The 19,510-nt window shown below is 39.4% G+C and overlaps 1 protein-coding gene across 12 annotated transcripts in view; it reads left to right on the forward strand.

The window, feature by feature from the left end:
• The window catches only part of ARHGAP26 (Rho GTPase activating protein 26), a 205,136-nt gene that overhangs the window by 163,387 nt on the left and 22,239 nt on the right, over nt 1–19,510 (forward strand). For 2 of the 12 annotated variants that reach the window (XM_081179632.1, XM_081179622.1), the window contains exon 21: nt 11,284–11,573. The exons of the other annotated variants lie outside the window; for them this stretch is intronic. In XM_081179632.1, coding sequence (XP_081035758.1) covers nt 11,284–11,374 — 91 coding nt within the window. In that variant the 3' untranslated portion in view covers nt 11,375–11,573. Of the gene's footprint in view, nt 1–11,283; nt 11,574–19,510 lie in introns of those variants that run through there. 12 annotated transcript variants of the gene reach the window in all.

The raw sequence follows: 19,510 nt of genomic DNA on the forward strand, positions 1-19,510 counted from the left end.
TCACACGCATGTGCAGAAGCGGCGAATTGTGACGCACAGATGTGGGTTGCGTACTCTTCAGGATGCGAACGGGGCTCCGGAACGGATCCTGTTCACATCCAGAGGTACTACTGTAATTGGAAAGATTCAGGATCATTGAAATGAAATTTCTCTCCATGGAAGGAGGGAAGGGTTGACTGCTGAGGGCTATTATGGTAGACTAATAGTATTGACAGCTAGACTATTAAGGTATATCTGCCTAAGCTGTTAATGCTGTTGATGTTTCATTTCATCCACTCTTTTTCACCCCAGCTGTTTTTCTCAGGATTGTGGCTAGTCAACTGCCCCTTGTCAGGGTACACCTGTGTGTTGCATGTATATCCCACCCACCCTTTCTCCAAAGAATCTTACACCAGTGTTTTAAGCTGTACAACAAACCTGAGAAGGAGATTAAGCTGACAGCTGATAATTGACCCTGAGCCACCCAGCTTTGTGCCTGAGTGGAGGATGTGAAGATGGGTTTCTGACACTCAAATGCAGTGTTGTAGACACTGCATTAAACAGCCTGTTTCTGCATTTCATCCAAAGGGAGGAAAATGTTCTCTTAGGAAATAATTTGAGTGAATTCTAAATACAGTGGTACCTCGGCTTAAGAACTTCTGGAGGTCTGTTCTTAACCTAAAATTGTTCTTAACCTGAGGTACCACTTTAGCTAATGGGGCCTCCCGCTGCCACTGTCGCTGCCGCCGCGCCGCCACTGTGCGATTTCTGTTCTCATCCTGAAGCAAAGTTCTTAACCCGAGATACTATTTCTGGGTTAGCGGAGTCTGTAACCTGAAGTGTCTGTAACCTGAAGCATCTGTAACCCAAGGTACCACTGTAAAATAAGGGTTTAGAACCTTTGTATTTTAAATATATATATTTTTAACCATTAAGATTAAATATCCAGTTTCCTGTTCCTTAAATATTGTTTCTAACAATGTACAGGTTATAAACAAGGGAATACAAACATTGATTTGGCTCAATATACAATAGATTGTCTCTCCCCCCTTATCCCATATCACTAGTGTGTGCAGATAATTTAAGGGAAGGGCAGAGACAGTCTCTCACTTCACTCTTGGTTTAGAAGAAGGCAGAAGCCGTTTGAGTCTTCCTGTGCATTCCAGGGGATATGACGGGAGCAAAGTTGGTTTCTCAAATTTGGCACTGTAAAAGTCTCCAGTCCCTCCTAGTTCAATGAAGTTTGCAAAGAACTTTAAGCTGGGAAACCAGGGCAGATGCAACTGCCAGAAATGGAGAGTAGTGTGTGTTGGCAGCTGCATCTGTGGACCCATGGCTATGACACAATAATACTAGGGGGTCTGCAAATGCACTCTCCACTTAAGGCATTTTATGCTTTTCTTGTGTCTGTAAAATGAATTTAAAATCCACCTTGGCACAAATGTGCTGTATATAGGATGAAAAGTGGTATTTTGCACTTTCTGTTCTACATAAATAACATATTCTCTGCACACATATATTGCAAGAAGTTATTCATGCCGCTTTTGACTATAAAGTTTACAAACATTCTTTGCCGCATTATAAGATCAGGCAACTTAAATAAAATATGAAATATAAGCTTTCTGATAAGTCTGCTTCAGAACTGCACTTATCTGCTGCATTTTATATTATATTTGTTCCTACTTCTTGTTTTTGTAATCACTGGCTTTTTTCTTACAGGGAAGTTTTCAGATTTTTTTGCTTTGCCTGTCTACAAAGACAATTGCAAGTCAGGAAGTTCTCAGAAGTAATTTTGCTAAAGGGCAAAGATATTTCCTGTCTAGCAACCGATTGGATTATTATGTGAATGCATTTTATTTATTAGGCTTGGGGTTTGGTTTTATACAGAAAAGGTCTGGGCAGAAGCTGCAAACAGGATTTGCCTGCTGTCAGATACTTGTCAGTATTGCTCAGGAGGAGTTATAGTCAAACTAATGTTGACCTATAATCAGCTTTGGGAAGAAGTTTGTGTGTGTGTGTGTTTTGAAATGTTGTTTTACTTAGTTGTTTTTTTTGCCACCACAAAACACTTGAAGTTTCTTTCAAGAGGGAGACATGAACTAACATTTCTGGACATAGTTTAACGCTAGCCTATACTTCATGACTAATTTTAAGTGAATGTAGTTCAGTATAAGATCATAATTTTATTCAAATAGTGGCTAACTTTTTGAAAATCACTTTAAAAATGAATTTTTAAAGAAGTTTTGACTGCAGCAAGCTTATCTTCTTAAAACCCAGGCTAGGGTGGTGTGAAGGAATGGTAGTTCAGCAACATCTGGAGCAAAGTTCCCTACACCCAGTGAAGCAATTCTTATTTGAAGGGAAGTTGCAGCGTTTTATTAGGGGCTAGAAATTTCTTTCATGATGGCAAAGCTCAGTTGTATGATGTATTGGAACTCTAAGATGCACTTCTTGGGTGTACTAGAGAAGGAGGCTCGTAAAATCTTCTGACTTTCTATAGCATACATTGCAAACATTACAGTGAACCATTGTAGAAATCTAAGAGAATAAAGCTTGATTGTTTTTAACAAAGAACAAGGAAGTGGGGAGGAAACAATTTGAAAATGTTATATAGGAAAGGATAGGTGCATCTTTTGGTAAGTAGAAGCATTTTATTAGTGCTCATATGTGAATGTATAATTTGGTAGCATCATGCCTGGCCATTATCAGCATCCAGTCATAACGAAAGTAGGTCAAGAGATGGTGTGTGTATCAGCAGAGCATTAAAAAACTATGTATGCATTCAGTGGTGTGTACACCGAACAGTTACTAAGATCTACTTTAGATAAAAGACTTGGTTTTTGCTATTTCCAAGGGGGCTATTTCCAATATCAACTTCTTTTTTGCTAGTTCTTGGGTGGGAGTAAGGATACCTTTGGCTGGCCCAAGTATCTGGGCTGGGAATGGGACAATGTGCATGAGACGTTTCTGTTTCCTAAGTAGGATGTTGAGGGTTTGAAATAAAAACATTCTCAACTTTACAGTTTTCCTTTTGAGAGGCAGCTTCCCTGTGATTCTGGTCTCCTGGTTATGTGCCCAGTAGTTGCTTTAGCCTCCTTTATATAATTAGAACAAGTCCTTGTTGAATTTCTCTCAGCTATGGGAGTGCAGTCTTGGGATTCCAGACACTTCCTTAAGGTATATTTAGTCTACAAAGAAATATTAAGCTGCTCCTAGTTTCCTGTTGGGCCCGTTCACAAATTCAGCTTAGTGGTTGAGCATTCCCCACATCAAGTATTTGTGTCAACACATTGTCTCTTTTTAAAGAAAACAGCCCTTGAGCACAATGTCATACATTAGAAGTGAGAGATTGCATGTTGCTAATTTCGTATTTGAGAGTGTGTAAGCTTTTACACTTCACAGAGCACTTATTCAGGTGGAACAATAAATACTGCAGAGGATTTCTGAGGTGATGTCCAGCTATAATAATAATAATAATAATAGTAGTAGTAGTAGTAATAATAATAATAATAATAATAATAATAATAATAATTTATTATTTGTACCCCGCCCATCTGGCTGGGTTTCCCCAGCCACTCGGTGGCTTCCAACAAAGACCAAAAATACACTAAGATGTCACACATTAAAAACTTCCCTGAACAGGGCTGCCTTCAGATGTCTTCTGAATGTCAGATAGTTGTTTATCTCTTTGACTTATGATGGGAGGGCATTCCACAGGGTGGGCACCACTACTGAGAAGGCCCTCTGCCTGGTTCCCTGTAGCTTTGCTTCTCACAATGAGGAAACCGCCAGAAGACCCTCAGCGCTGGACCTCAGCGTCTGGGCAGAACAATGGGGGTGGAGACGCTCCTTCAGGTATGCTGGGCCGAGGCTGTTTAGGGCTTTAAAGGTCAACACCAACACTATGAATTGTGCTCGGAAATGTACTGGGAGCCAATGTAGGTCTTTGAAGACCGGTGTTATGTGGTCTTGGCAGCCGCCCCCAGTCACCAGTCTAGCTGCCGCATTCTGGATTAGTTATAGTTTCCGGGTCACCTTCAAAGGTAGCCCCACATAGAGCACATTGCAGTAGTCCAAGCGGGAGATAACTAGAGCATGCACCACTCTGGCGAGACAGCCTGCAGGCGGGTAGGGTCTCAGCCTGCGTACCAGGTGGAGCTGGTAGACAGCTGCCCTGGATACAGAATTAACCTGCGCCTCCATGGACAGCTGTGGGTCCAAAATGACTCCCAGGCTGCGCACCTGGTCCTTCAGGGGCACAGTTACCCCATTCAGGATCAGGGAGTCCTCCACACCAACCCGCCCCCTGTCCCCCAAGAACAGTACTTCTGTCTTGTCAGGATTCAACCTCAATCCATTAGCAGCCATCCATCCCCCAACCGCCTCTAGGCACTCACACAGGACCGTCACCGCCTTCATTGGTTCTGATTTGAAAAAGAGGTAGAGCTGGGTATCATCTGCATATTGATGGACACCCAGTCCAAACCCCCTGATTATCTCTCCCAGCAGCTTCATGTAGATGTTAAAAAGCATGGGGGGGGAGCTGTACAATTTTAGGTTACTCTCTTGAACGAAACCCTTAACCCTGGCCCAAAGTAATATGTAAGTATGCTCTAACATGCAGGCTCGAAGGTTCTTGGTAATCGCCCAAGCACATCTACAGTTTGTTAAGCGATCAATAGCTTTCTATTTTCAGCAGCGTCAGTTACTGTAGACAACAGATATTCCTTGAGGTTGTGTGTAAGCTTGTAGTGTAATGACAAACATAGAGCTCATCAGCCCCTCACTTTGTCTACCTGCCAGATTAATCTGAGATGCTGAGATACTGTGGAACCGATGCACTGTTCCCTGTGCTGTGAACTGCATTTTCACAGAGCTTTTTGGATGACCTGACTTGCTTTGTATATATTGCCCTAGCATGCAGAATAGTCTTAAGCTTGCTTTGTAGTGAAACATTGCTACCGATTAGAGATGTGTTTTCCTCCATATAACTTGATAGCAGTTTCAAGGGTCGATTGCTATAGATCATAACACAGCTTCTTCGTGTAATATCATAACGCTCTGCTTTAACACATCTAATGCAACTGCCAATTTTGTTGTTTTGGGAATATCTATAGATTGCAAAGACTAGTCTAAAATATATCGGTGTAAATTAAGTTCATGCCATGCAGAAGGTTGAGTTAACAGTTTTTGTAAATTACCAGTGCCTTGTATTTTCATTTTTACCTTTTATTTGGGAGGACCCTCACCCAAGTTGTTCTCAATTAAAAAGTGCTGTTTTTGTACCAGATCTAAATAGTAATAAAAGCCACTTCAAAATGTAAACTTTTCTGCTTACTGGATTTGCACAGGTAAATTATTTTTTTAAAAAAACACACAAATAAATTGATAATCAGAAGTTAAAGGCTTTTATTTGCTTAGGTTACAATCCATCTATTCCTTGGGGGAAAGCCACTAAGATAAACCAAGAGTAAATAAAATAATTGATTTCAGTAACTATTTTGTGCTAGAAGAACATATGAATACTGCAAGTGGCTGGTTGCAGAAATATGCTTGGTAGAATGAATGGTAACAGGTAAGCTGGTCCTTCCCTCCAAACATTTTTGTAGCCCTGAAGATTGAACTGTTATGGGGGCCCCTTTGCAACCAGCAATGTGGTCTGGGTAATGACTGTTTTCTTCTTCAGTGGGGTTGTTTACAACAACCTTTACAACTGCTGTGCTATTGGTTCTCAAGCTTTGGGATTGTTGAAATATAGGCAGAAAAAAATTAATCAATTTGTGTCATGTGACCCATTTAAAGCCCCCCACAAAAAACCACAATGTGGACTAAAGTTGCTTCTGGTCCCTCTGGGATTAGGGGCCCTGAAGCTTAAGCTTCATTAGTTTCATAGTAGATCTGCCCCTTCCTAGTTGTCCTCTTTCTTGACCTTCCAGTGAATGTCAATGACACCTACTGTTTGTATAGGAACTTGATTCACTACAGATAGATTGTTTGTATAGGAAATTGATTCACTACATCTTAATATTGTGTCCCCCATCCCACCTCGGGATGGATTTGTTGTTGTTTTGATGTGTACTGAATGATGTAGTCATAGTGTTTGCACCCAGCATGGCTTAGCAAACGGCTGGTGTCCTGTTAAAAATATCACAAATGATTGGAAATCTAGAATTAAAACTCTGAATTCAGAAACAGAAATGTAGTTGAATCATACACATCTCACAGCCAGCAGGATCCTAAGTCTGAGTTATAGCTGTATGCATGGTCCTTAATCATATTAATTCATAGCAAATTACAAACCCTATAGTGACAAATCGTGTAATGTGACAAATGGGAGCATGAATTGTCAGATTTTGGTTTAGATAAGCGTAATCTCATTGTTGAGAAACTCTGAAGTGAGCTGTGATTTGTCATATTAGTCCCTGCTAAGAGGGGTTAAACAACACCTTCTTTGAGTCTGTGTATACCTTCATTTTTTCTCTACCTGGTTTTTCATTTTAGGAGGACACAAAATATAGTGTGACTTTTCAAAAGTCTTACCAAGACTTACCAAAGATTAAAATACAGCATGTGTCTGCTGGATACTGAAAGTTGACTTTTATTTCCTATTTTATCCAGCTTTGATCTATTATGAATCAAGCTGAGAAGTATTTTCTGTCCATTCACTTGCTCAAATGAGAGGTAGGGGAACAAATCTGTATACCAAGATGAAACATTAATGACCCTTTTTAATGGAAACTGTTGAAAGAACACAGCTTTTGTGTTGTGAGGTCATGTGTCCTCAATTTCATTTTAATATTTTGCAGTTCATGTGCAATACTGTACTCTTGCAGCAATGAAAGAAGCTCTTAGAAAGGATAATGAGGGTTCAGTTTTTTGCTATAGAAATTGAACGAGAGAGGACATTAATCATGGATCGATGTGTAAAAGTGGTTATTGTAAGAACTTAGTGTGTGACTTTCTTCTTTCTCAAAATGCATCCCTAAGTGTGTAATACTGTTCATAATAGTTTTAGTGTCTTTTTTTATACCTAGAACATCTGGGTTGATGGTCAAGCATTGATTCCTCCCACCCCCCCTTTGATGTGGTTTTCAGACACTCACGACTCATTTTTCTCATAAATTAAATGTCTCTTGTGGGTGTCTTATATCTTGTGTCTCACACTGAATTGAAGGGAATTAAGCCCCTTGGTTCTCTTGCTTTTTAGGTCAAGAATATAGTCTACTAGCACTGTCCTCCATCAAATCCTCACATTTGCCTCTTCTTGTTTTGAGGATTCGAGGTCTGGCAGAAGTCTTACATCTGTTTCTATTACTACCTTTATTCAGGTTGGATTCTCAGGAATGGTACTGCATACAGCACAGTTGTATTCGTTACTAGGGGAGATTTGCCCTCCTGCTTTCTTCTCATCAACATCCCCACTTCCTCATGTTAACCCTCTAGAGCTTCACCTTCCGACCCACCACATGCAACTACTAGCCCCCCCTTTATCTTACCAACCCACTTAAGTCACTAAATTAAATAAGGTTATGTTCAACTTGTTGTTGAAGACATCACATGGTACCAAGAGTGGAATGTATTGTGTGAAGGTACTGTGGAATATTTAATGGCTCTGCATCCTTTATCTCTCTCATGAGCCAAATAAAGAATGGAAGAGGCAGAAGTTTGAGTACAGCAAGAAAGTAGGGACACTGACATATTCATTTCTCCTAATGCACCCTTAAGCCCCATCTACCTACATCCACCCCATCCCAATTCCTTTTCCCCCCAGCTTTATTTTCCCCAGTCTCCAGAGCCATAAAACTCACTCACTCACTCACTCACTCACTCACTCACTCACACACACATTTACTTTCCTCAGTACCTCACATATTCCTCAGTCCTCCAAATGTAATCTTTACCCCTGTCCAATGCCACCTGCTTCTTTACCAATTCCTCCTTTCTCTTCCCCTGTGTCACCAAAGGACTAAAACTGTTACACACAGAGAAATCCCCCCCAAGGCCTTCTCTTAACTCTTCCAAGTCATTTAGTGCAGACATGAGTCCCCACCTTTTTCTTCCTGACTTTCCTTAATAATGTTGGAAAATAGCCAATGAAAACAGCAGAGTGACAGACTAGTGCAAATATAGTATAGGGAGAAAAGGGTAAAGTGGTGGCAGGCAAGAGTCACAACTGATTTTCTTGTTTTTTACTTGCTGCTTACCAGAAAATCAAAATAATTTCATCTGTAGAAAAAGAGCATCACATATTGTTCAGTATCACAAAGTGTGTCTTGAAACTCAGATTGCATCCCATGCCAGTTCTCTGCTATATACTTTATTGTATGAATTTTTGAATCGCGTGTTACCTCTTCTATCCAGATCTCTGTACTTACCAGCTGCTGCATACATAAATGATTTCTAAATGTCCAAGAAATATCTAGTGAGAGGTATGTCAGTTAGGGCTTCTGCAAACATTTGGCTCTGTTTTCAGAATTCCTCATAATCCCTGAAGATCTTTATTCTGCCGTGAACTGACAATGGAGAACAATCATTCTAAACCACAAGATCAGTGAAACAGGCTTGTTTGGGTACACATAAGAGGAAAATTACAATTCATAGTTTGAGGAGACTGCAAGTATTTTAGCCTGCCTGGTCAAAAGGGAATCCTATTCAGTATCTGAAAAAAGAATGTAAACGTGTTGTGGCTACTTTCTGTGGCTATTTCTGCTTTTAATGCAAAAAATATTGTGCATATGTTGTCCTGTTGCATAGGCCTTTCTTGTTCTTGTTAACTTGCCATGCAGGCTTTGGAAAGCTTTTGCTGTTCTTAATTCCATGGTTGCACTTGCCTTTCAATATCTCTTCTCCATGTTATAAACCCCAAACTGAATCCTAACATTTCAGTGAGAAGCATTCTGAGTTTGTTTTTATTTGGGGCACAGGTTTGGGATTATTTTTTTGGGGGGGGTAACATTTGACACGTGGGAATTTAGAACAGAATATTCTCTTAGTGAAAAATTCTGAGTCATAGAACTTTTCTCTAAAATCCACAGAGATTCACTGTTCAGACTATTCATTTTTCTACATGTCTTACTCCAAGTCCAGAGCTTAGCATTATGGGAATTGTGTGGCTGCTGCCAAATACAGCAGCCGCATGCCTTCATCTCCTCAAAATAAGTGGTATCTTCACGCTTTGGATTTGCAAGAAGACCCAGTGGCTTTAGTTTAGATATTATTTTTCTGAAGGAAAACTTTTAATGGAGTGTTTACAACTTTGAGCTCCATAGCAACAGAATTCACTGTGTGAGAGAGAGACAGGCAGGACAGGCCAGGGCTTCCATATTTATAGCATGTCCAGTCTCAGATTTCAATTTTCTTTTGTTTTTAATTTACCAACTGCAAGGTGACAGATACCACAAGGTTTGAAATCTACACATTTGATATTTTATTGTTCAGTGGAGTCTGTGTGACAATTGACTGAGTTGGTGTGAAGACACCAAATGTTCACAAATTGTCCAAATGTTCATGTAACAAGCTGTCAAGATGTTTGCAATCCAGTAAGGGAAAGTTCTCACTTTTGACAGGATTAAAACATCAACACAGGCCCCAGGTGCAACAGCGGCCTTATGCGATAGAATAAGAATTGTCAAGAAGTCCCAGGAATAGCTAATGTAACTCCCTCTAGATGTTGCAGAACTACAGCTCCCATTGTTCCTGATTATTGATCAGACTGGCCAGGGCTTATGTGAAAGCAGTCCAACAACATATGGAGGGCCATAAGTTTCCCATCTTGGTTTATAGTTTCTGCCAATGGCTTTTCTTCTCAGGTTTCCTCTTCTAGTCCTGCCTGTCCCCCAATCCAACCTGGTTTCATTTATTGGCTCCCTCCTCTTTGGTCTTTACTTGCTTCCTTTGGTTTCTTGTTCTGGATTGCAACATCGCTGTTGCACTGATAAGCCACTGTGTATCTTTCTTACTGCTATATTTACCTGAATATCAAATCATTATCTCAGATTTAATATGCAGAAGCAGAATGTATTGTGTTTTCCTCAAATGATTCACTTTCCTCTTCTCTTTAACAATTTTTTTACAAACTTTGGCATTATCCTTAAATCACCCCCCCCCCTCCACACACACACTCTCTCTCTCTCATACACACACAAAATATTCATGCTGATTCTTCTAAAACTCTATTTAGGCCTTCGTTTTAAGGCCTTGTATTGGCTACCATGATGTTTTATTCACAGGTGGCCTCGGCCTCATCTCTCAGCTTAGTCTACTGTCTTAACTCTTCCACTCATTTATTTTTTCTTCATGCTTTAATCAGATTGCACCCTTGAAAACGTCTCATTTACTTTTTTAAAACAAATTTCATTTTTACAATTGAAGCAATTAACAATAATCCAAATGTAAAACACACACTTGGTTTCGGCTTCCCTTCTCATTCCCCATGGTTCATTTCAATATTTTCTTTTCCATTACATAATCTAATCCCCCCCCCCATATTTTCACTTTCTCAGTTTTATATCCCAATAATTGTTACTGCTGAATTTACTCTATTACTGTTAACTTTTCAATGTGTTTACAATAATTTTCCAGATAGTCTAATAGGCTACATAAGAAATGTTATAGTTTGAACTGATGTGGATTTTGGAGATGTTCTATGGCCCAGAGTCAGCAATATCAGGGATTTTGGATACAGTTGTGTTTTTTTTTAATCTGACAAACCTAGAGGGCTCTTCATTCTCTTTTGATATTTATCATAAGTGTAAAAAGGTAAAGGTAAAGAGACCCCTAAGTGTACTTCATGCATATTCATTAGTGAATAAATATACCTGAAGCAGTCGCCACAATCAGGGGATTTGTTTGCCTTAACCTCCTCCTATTGGCTTTGTCAAGATGCCTTGTCATTCAATTGGCTCAGATTTCTGCATTAATTGTAGATTTTTCCTAATGATCCAGAGAGAAAAATAGAACCCTTAAGTCATAAAGACATCCTGTCTCATTCTGAAAGGAGATCCCTCTGCTTAATTAACTTCATAAATTAGCTGTAGCTATAGCACCACCACTTTACCACCAGATGGAGGTAATATAATCTCTCTGATCCTTTTTTGCCATTGTAATGGATCCCAACCATCAATTAACATGCCCTTGAGCCTTTCCATTTGGCAGCATTATGGTCGTGAGGAAGCTGATGTGCAGACAGAGTTGTCAAAGGAGTGCTAAGCTGTGAAATTATCAATAGCCTAAGAATTCTAGCAGGTTGCTTGTCTTTTTTCTGGTTATGCTCTATTTTTTTTCCACCCATGTTCTCATATTTAGAATCCCCCCTGATCCAACAGAAGCCTTTGAAGATGTGCCTACTTCAAGCCAAACATCTGTGGAAGGTGGCAGCGTTGACAAGCGATGTTGATCAACTGCTTTTGAAGTGGACTGACTGGGAGTTATACTATGTCCATGAGAGTACCATACCCAGAAAACACACACGCAAATTAGCACACTTTACATTTTGAAGAATCGTTTATTTTATTTTTCTACATTCTGTCCCCCTTCATCTCAAAAGTAGATGGAAGAGGCAGCATTTTTATTATAAATACATGCTCTGCATCCAGTGATTTGATTCCAAGTTGATGATGGGGTGGGGGTGCAAGGGCAATCAAAAGGTGAAATAGCATCTCTCTTATCAGTGATTTTGTTTGCTTCCCAGTTACCTATCCACATTTGTTATATACACCTTGATAGATTTTGTGATTTGGTTGGCTGTTAATATCTTTTAAGGATTTAATTACTAAACTTGTTCATTATATTGCTAGGTAGACCTACATTTTTGCCTCTTTTTCTTTTTCCAAGCATTGAATGTTGTAATTTTGAGTGAAGGAGTCAAGAATATGGGAAAGAAGATACAAACATTTATCAGTTGCACAGCTAACACTCAGGAAGGTGGGCTCTTGGCTAAGGTGCAGGCATACAGAAGCACCAGTAACATAGAACTGGTGCACTGAGTGCCAGAACTAAAGGAAGAGGTGGGGACGAGAGATAATACAAAGACAAATGTGTAGTTCTCTTTTTTGTTCTCACTTCCAAAACTTGATCTGGTTTACACAAAAAACCCTCCAGTGAAAATACTGGAACAATCACTGGTAAACCCTTCTGACAGAAGGTTGTGCCAATCTTGTTTTCAAGGTGTCCGCACATTGCTGGGGTATTAATGTTAGCTTCTGCCCAGGACATGAAAGGTATATTGAGCAAAGTCACCTTGCCATTCAGTCCCTTCTTCATGATACTGGTGTTTATGAATGGTTTAGTTGGTGGCTTTGTGCAGTGTGAGAAACTCAGGTTTTGTTGTTGTGTCCCGTCCCCCCAACTCTACCCAAAGGTTGCTCTCAAGGGTTAGGGAATCCTCTGGAGAAGTATGAAGTATGGTGTGAACAGCTACAGTGTGTGTGTAGGGTGTGTTGTTGCTGAAGAATGCCAGATCCCACAGAAACAGGTGCTTTCTGCTGGTGAGGCCACCACCGGATACAGCCCTTAATCTTTTCTTCAGTGGGGATTTTTTCCCCTGCTGCATTTTTTATGATTTTCTATATTAATGTTATATTCTTTTATTTATGTGAGCCACCCAGATAACAGATGTTATTAGGCAGATTATACAAATATAGTAAGTATAATACCTGAATCATAGGAGGCTATCTCTCCAAATAAAGTTATGCCACTTCTTCAAAAGACCCCGTAGGAGCCCTCCTTTTTAATCAGTTTTTAATCATCCCTTTGTTGCTTTTTTGTTCTTGATGAGTGTATAGAACAGCACTCTCTCCAAGAAGTAATCAACCTTGACACTTTGCATTTTGTATGTACAGACATATTTTGCCATCTTTTTCCTTTGTAAAAAATGTGAACTTGTGTGTATATGATGTGCTGGTAAAGAACCCTCCTCTCTAGGCACAGAGAAATCAATAGCAATGTGGCCTTTGAAAACCCTCCATTTCTGAGTATGGATCTCTATATGCCCCCATAATGGTGCGGAAAACTTACAAAATATATCCTCCATAAAATAAGTTATCTTTAGGAAGTGCAAAAGTTCTTAATAAGCAGCAGACAGTACTTGAATTTGTGTTCCACAGAGGCTGTGTTTCCTCACAAACATTTAGGACAGCATTTTGTGCTTTTTAGCAATTATGTCCCTGGCAAGTTTGTAATGTAGCTTCTTCTGGCTCAGCATGAATGCACAGAATACTTTGCCAGTTTTTCATTGTCTGAATAGCTGTTGCTGTGGGAGATGCTCTTGCCGCTTTCATTTCCCAGTTGGTGTCAGAAGGGCATCCTGAGAATGGGGAGGGCAATTTTGTTTGATTCAGAGGAAAAGTTACCCAAGAATGAAACTATTCCTGCCTTCCTCTTCTGTCTCTGATAAGGAGCACAGGACTTTCCTGTCTAACAGAAGAAATAGGAATCACCTGTGACGCTACATTTGTTGTCTCTGTACCATTTTGTCACTTTATTTACTTCATTTCATTGTTATTTACTTTTTATGTTGCATTCTATTAAAATAATAACTGAAGTGGCTTACAATAATAAAATAACACATCATGAAAATGAAAAAATATGACATTATTAACAAAATATTCATATGAGACAACATAACTAAAACTTGAAAATAGCAGGTTACTGATTAAAAGCTAGCCTGTATTTTTATAAAAAAAAGTTTTTACTATCCGTCAAAGACAGATTTGCAACTGGGCAGCCTAAATCCTGAAAGACAAATTAGGTTATTCTGAATGGGTTCTTAACATTTAGGCCAAAAGCAGGCCCTCCTCCTTAAGTATAGATCAGTCCCATTCCACCATCACATTTGAGGTCGTCGTCATCTTCATCTTCTTCTTCTTCTTCTTCTTCTTCTTCTTCTTCTTCTTCTATTATTATTATTATTATTATTATTATTATTATTATTATTATTATTATTATTATACTGCCCTTCATCAGAAGATCTCAGGACAGTTCACAAGATAAAAATACATGCTTCCCTATTGCATGTTAATTCCAAACACTAGCAGTTTTGCTTTACTATTTTGCCATTGACTTGTACAGCTGTGGGTTACTTATGTTACCCCCTGTACTTTCTGCATTTCCTTCCCTTCTCACCTCACTGTTTACAGTCCCCATCACTATATGTATATATACACACACCTGTAACTCAGGGTAGCACTTCATGCATCTGATGAAGTGGATTTTTATAGTTCGTGAAAGCCTATCCTCTAATAAATTTGTTAGTCTTTAAGGTGCCATGTGAAAATTTTGTTGTTTTTTGCTGCAACAGACTAACACGGCTTTACTCCTCTGGAAATCATCTCTGACTTGTTTGCTTGGGAACCATAGCCTGTGATGTACATGAGCCTGTTCTAAAGCCGTGGGATATTTTGGGCTGCTGACTCATAGTATTCCCTCCTCACAGTGTTTGCCATTTGTGAGAGATTACTGTCCTAACTCAACAAATCTAATTTTAGCTGGGTTTTTTTGTTTCCTGCTTTTGGCATCTTTGTGTCAAAAGTAATCTTTCATATCTGTCTTCCCACTCTGCTTCACATAAGAAGTATCTCCTGCAACAACAGATAGGAAAAGGGGACTGGACTCCAGATGCTGTATATTCCTTTTTCTTTCTTTTTATGTAGGTAAAGTAAATCTATACACCATTGTCTAAATGTAAGCAATGTGCTTTTGTCACTTCTATGGTTGGAAGAGTATTTATTCCAAATAAACAGTGTTTAATAAAAATATATCCTAAAGCCATGCTTAACTGGTCAGTTTCCTTTCACATAATAGGATACAGAATGGATGGTATAAATACAGCATTGCATTGTTAAGGTTAAGAAGGAAAAATAATATATCACACTATATTGTAGTCATTTAACCAAAATTTCCAAGTCATGTTACAACTTTTTAACGCCCCCTCATTTTCGGAAGTTGAAGAAATCAACACACCCTACTATCATGTTTATCAAGACAGCTCAGAGAGCAGTAATTATATCTATATCTATATCTATCTATCTATCTATCTATCTATATATATATATATATATATATCACATTTATTTTGAGAAGATGGCTAAGCAGCAGTTCACTAGATTGTATATTGCAAATTTATAATCCATATTAGCCTGCCAAATGGTAAGGAGAATTTTACCACATAAGTGCCCCTGCTCAGGAATTAAAGGGAAAAGAGGACTGGTCCCATTTCCCTCACAATAGATAGCTAAAATAAAAAAATTCCTTCCAGTAGCACCTTAAAGACCAACTAAGTTAGTTCTTGGTATGAGCTTTCGTGTGCATGCACCTTACCAAGCACATCCACTGTCCTAAATTGCCTCTCAATCAGTTCTCACCTATAGCCACCCATTCTTGTAAAAGTACACACAGTACACAATAAATTTACCAGTCTAGACTTTCATATAATTAAGTATCTGATTAACTTCAGAAGGTAGTGCTTTGCTTTAAAAGTTGTGAAATGTATAGTTCTGTTGTTGCAAATGCATCTGTCACACGTTGTCTCATAAATCCTGTACAGCACATGTGTAACATAGTATTGTCCACCAAATAAGATTGTGCTGTTTGCCAAAACTTCAAACTATCAACTTTAATTGAACTCCTACGAGATCCCACACTAAACCTCTGTAAATGGACTAGCATAGAGAGGGAGTTCCTGGCAAGCATGAGCTTCTCCAGTCACTGAAGTGCTGGAACAGCTCCATGTGCATAATGCTTGTCCTACTTCACAGGACTCTTTAAAGATGACTGAGATAATATATGTGAAAATCCAAGGGAAATGTGCTATAAATGTATATGTTTTTATCCTTATTCCTGACCAGTTTGCTTGGTTAAATCATCACAGAAAGAACTTCATTCATTGTGCTTCTTAAAATCTGATTGTCTACCTTACATTAGTACAGGTATTCTCTGGATCAAGGTGGTAATGAAAAACAGCTGAAAAGCCTCACTTGCTGCCCATAATCCTTAGCATGGTTAGGTTTATACACTAAGCTTGGGAGTTCCCTACTGGCCTTATCTGCCCTTTGAGGTAATAATATAGGTTAAGACTCTAAACTGGGCTAGCAGGTATTTTTTTCCTCCAGGACATTCTAGAGCCAACGAATTTGTCACTTTAACTTGTCTTGCAACTGTCGTCAGGAGGAGGCCACCTGTCTTCAAAGGCACCTCTCCCAGTAATGTACCCATTTCTGCCTTTGTGGCAGCCCCTCCCTGTTGTTGTTGTATGTTGTGTAGGCCTCAGTGCAGATAGCCCCCTCCCGCAATATCTTTCCTGTCCAGGGAACAGAGAACTTCATCTTCAAAGTGAAATTAAGGTAGAAGCAGGAAGGCCATTGCGCTCTCATTTGATAAAGGGGACGTGCACTTGAGTGGAAATGTCACGTTTTTTCCATTAGAGGGCAGAAATAGGCTTCCATAGCTGTGTGTGCATGCCTTACGTGCTCTCTACCTTTGGTATCTTGTGGGAAAGGATGATGTGGCCCATAGGATACACTGAGATTAAAACAACTATGCAGTTACTCATGTCCAGGACTGCACAGAATGTGCAGGTATCTTATTTACTTTGGACTTTTTAAAGTGTTCAGCGTAAGTTCAAGTAAGCCAATGGCTATTGGAGGGTGGGTGGGTGTCTTTTTAAAACAATTTTAAAAATCAGAATCTAATCAACAAATTTTAATATGACATCCATTTCCCCCCAGTATGTTGGTTGTTGTTTTTTAAGCAAGATAATAGCCAAAGGAAATATTCTTTATAGAAACACTCCTGAAGTGTATTTCTCTGACTTCGATTCTGGTGACAATTCAAATTCACTAAAGTAGGGTTGTTTTTTAATGGAAGAGCTTTGTACTTATACCAGATGCTGGAGAAGTGAACCATTTGGATTAGGGCTATTTGCCGTCACATCTTGCTTGTTGTGGCTTCCCTGGAGGCGCCTGGTTGAGCCACTGTGGGGAAAACAGGATGTTGTGCTACATGGGCCCTTTGTCTGATCCAGCAGGGTTCTTCTTATGTTACTAACTAAAAAGATTATTCCTGAACATAATGAGAATTTCCACTCTCAAAGGGTTCTGTTTGTATATTCACTCAATATGCTTCAACACTGTCACAGTTAATCTAATTTGACTTTGGTCAGTCACTGTCCCAGAAAACAGAGTTATCTGTTTATATATATGTTCTCTACTTCTCATAAATTGCACAATCAGGTTTGTTTTCTATATATAAAAAACAAACCTAAAAACAATTAAGTACTATATTTTAATAACTGCACCTGTGTATCCAAACCTACCCTAGTAAACGTGCTGACTTTCATTTCTCCTGGAATATGAAATTAGCAAAGTATTCAGGCGAATGGGGTCACAGATGCATTGGTACATTGGTACATATGAAAAAGGAAAGGAATAGAATACAGGACAATAGCCAGGAATCACCCAGACCAGTCACAGCAAGCCCTTGTGCTTTTTCAGTGACAATGTTGAAGCACAAACGGTGACACAAAACCAGAGGCATGCAGTGCAGACTTGCACTCTTTGTCATTTCCACATCAGCGGCAGATCAAAGCTGAGGTAGACATAGTCATAATCTGGAAGAGTTAACTTGCACATGAATTCCTGAGGACTTGTTTACACATCATGTTTCTACAGGATTACGTGTACTTCTAGGAAGAACACACATAGGTTGGTTCATTCTTCAAAGTAAAGAGGTTGCAGACTTTGCATTTTTAAGTAATGTTGCTTATTCTTATTCACGGATGAGAATGTGCCTTAGTATTGCAAGACAACGACCTTATCAGTGCAGTGAATCTGTGACTCATAACTTCCCCAAAGTATATGTGCCCACCTGTTTTCTTTTGGTGGGATCAAGGACACAGTTCCTCCCACAAGCTATTTGGGTGCTGGTGTTCTAGCCAAGGGTGGTCCACTCCACCTAACTATAATGCAGATGGGGATGCCCATTCTACAATCATCCTACAGTTCATGGAGACTAAGGAACATTGCTGGCATGGCATTCATTCTCTCACACTTTGGCGTCATTCTTTCACATTATAGCACTTCTTTTTTTAATGGTCAGGGCAACATATATTCAAAAGCACTGCAAAAGACTTGATTCCTTCCCTGAGTTATCTGGCATCATGTGCAGAGGACTTGCCATAGGAGAGGGTTCTTCCTCTCCAGACACTTGTATAGCTTTGTGTGTCCTCTGCAGCCCCACCCACCCTCCTGACCTTCTCTCAAACACTCTATGTACGTGAGAGAACTCGGGGGAAAAGATCTTGTTTCATTTCCCTTTTGCAGGAAGCAGAAGCAGTGTGATTCTCATGCATTGATCTGCTAATCATAAAACCAGTAGCCCTGTGTTCCCTGCAGTTTACAAATAGCGGGCGCCCTGGCAAGAGGATTTGTGAAACCCTGTCCTTGTAGTTAAGCAGCTCAATACACAACGTGAAGCATGGGCAAACTTGCTATGTAGATGTGTCTCTAACCTGCTGCTAATTATGACTCTCATACATACACATCACAAAGCAAAGGATCCTGGGCAGGAGTCAATGTCTCATTTTGTTGGAGGGAATTGTTATTTTTTTCCACTTTGCTCACTTCTCATAAATATACACTGCTACAGTTGTATATTGTTCTGTGAGGCAAGAGTTTAGAAATAAATGAGCTCTACTTGGTTTTAACTAAGACTGAGCTTAATGGCCTCATCTTCAAAGCCTTATCTGTAGGCCAAAAGACTCCCCATCCCATAAACTACAGTTATATTTAGATATAATTTCTGTACCTATTTATATTTTTGGAAATAACTCTATGCAGACTGCAGCAGATCTTAAGGCGTCATAAACACAGCATTATAAAATATCAAAACATTGCAAATGAAAATCAAATTTGCAAAATTCAGTCAAGATCCACATTTAAAGCGGTATAATTAGCAATGAAACAATATCCTTTTGAACATCAAAAAAACTTTACTGGTAAAAATAAAGCATAAAAATGCAATAAAAGTTCCATGTTAAAATATAATCTGCAGCTGAACAAAACCACTGAGGCAGAAGCTGTTGACAACAAGGCCATGCTTTCCCCCGCCCCCATGCACACACTCAAACACAGAGACTTTTCTCCCTGACGCTTGGTGTTCAGGTGGTGGTGCTGTGGTGCCAATTTAGAGAGAAAGTCTTGCGGTCCATTTAGCTTCTGCTGTGTGTATTCCTTTAGCAACTAGATTTGGCTTTTTCCTTACGCAACTGTGAGCAAAGCTAATTCAGAATGAGGAGCATGTATTTGGACTAGGGATGGCCCTCACTCTGCGCTAGCTTTGTTTTCCTTTTGTATTGTCGTCATATCGCTAAATCTTTCTGGTTGTGGTTAACTTACTTGTTCAAACCAGAGCAGCAGTATATTGGGACTGTGAAGACTTTCTGTAAGAAACAAAAGAGGTAGACATTTGGGGAAATATTTTTGCCACCCCTTCATATTAAGTGTTTGTGAAAATTCAGTGCAGTGGTTATTCCCCCCCC

The sequence above is a fragment of the Podarcis bocagei genome, assembly GCF_964188305.1.
Source record: "Podarcis bocagei genome assembly, chromosome: 2".
Taxonomy (NCBI): domain Eukaryota; kingdom Metazoa; phylum Chordata; class Lepidosauria; order Squamata; family Lacertidae; genus Podarcis; species Podarcis bocagei.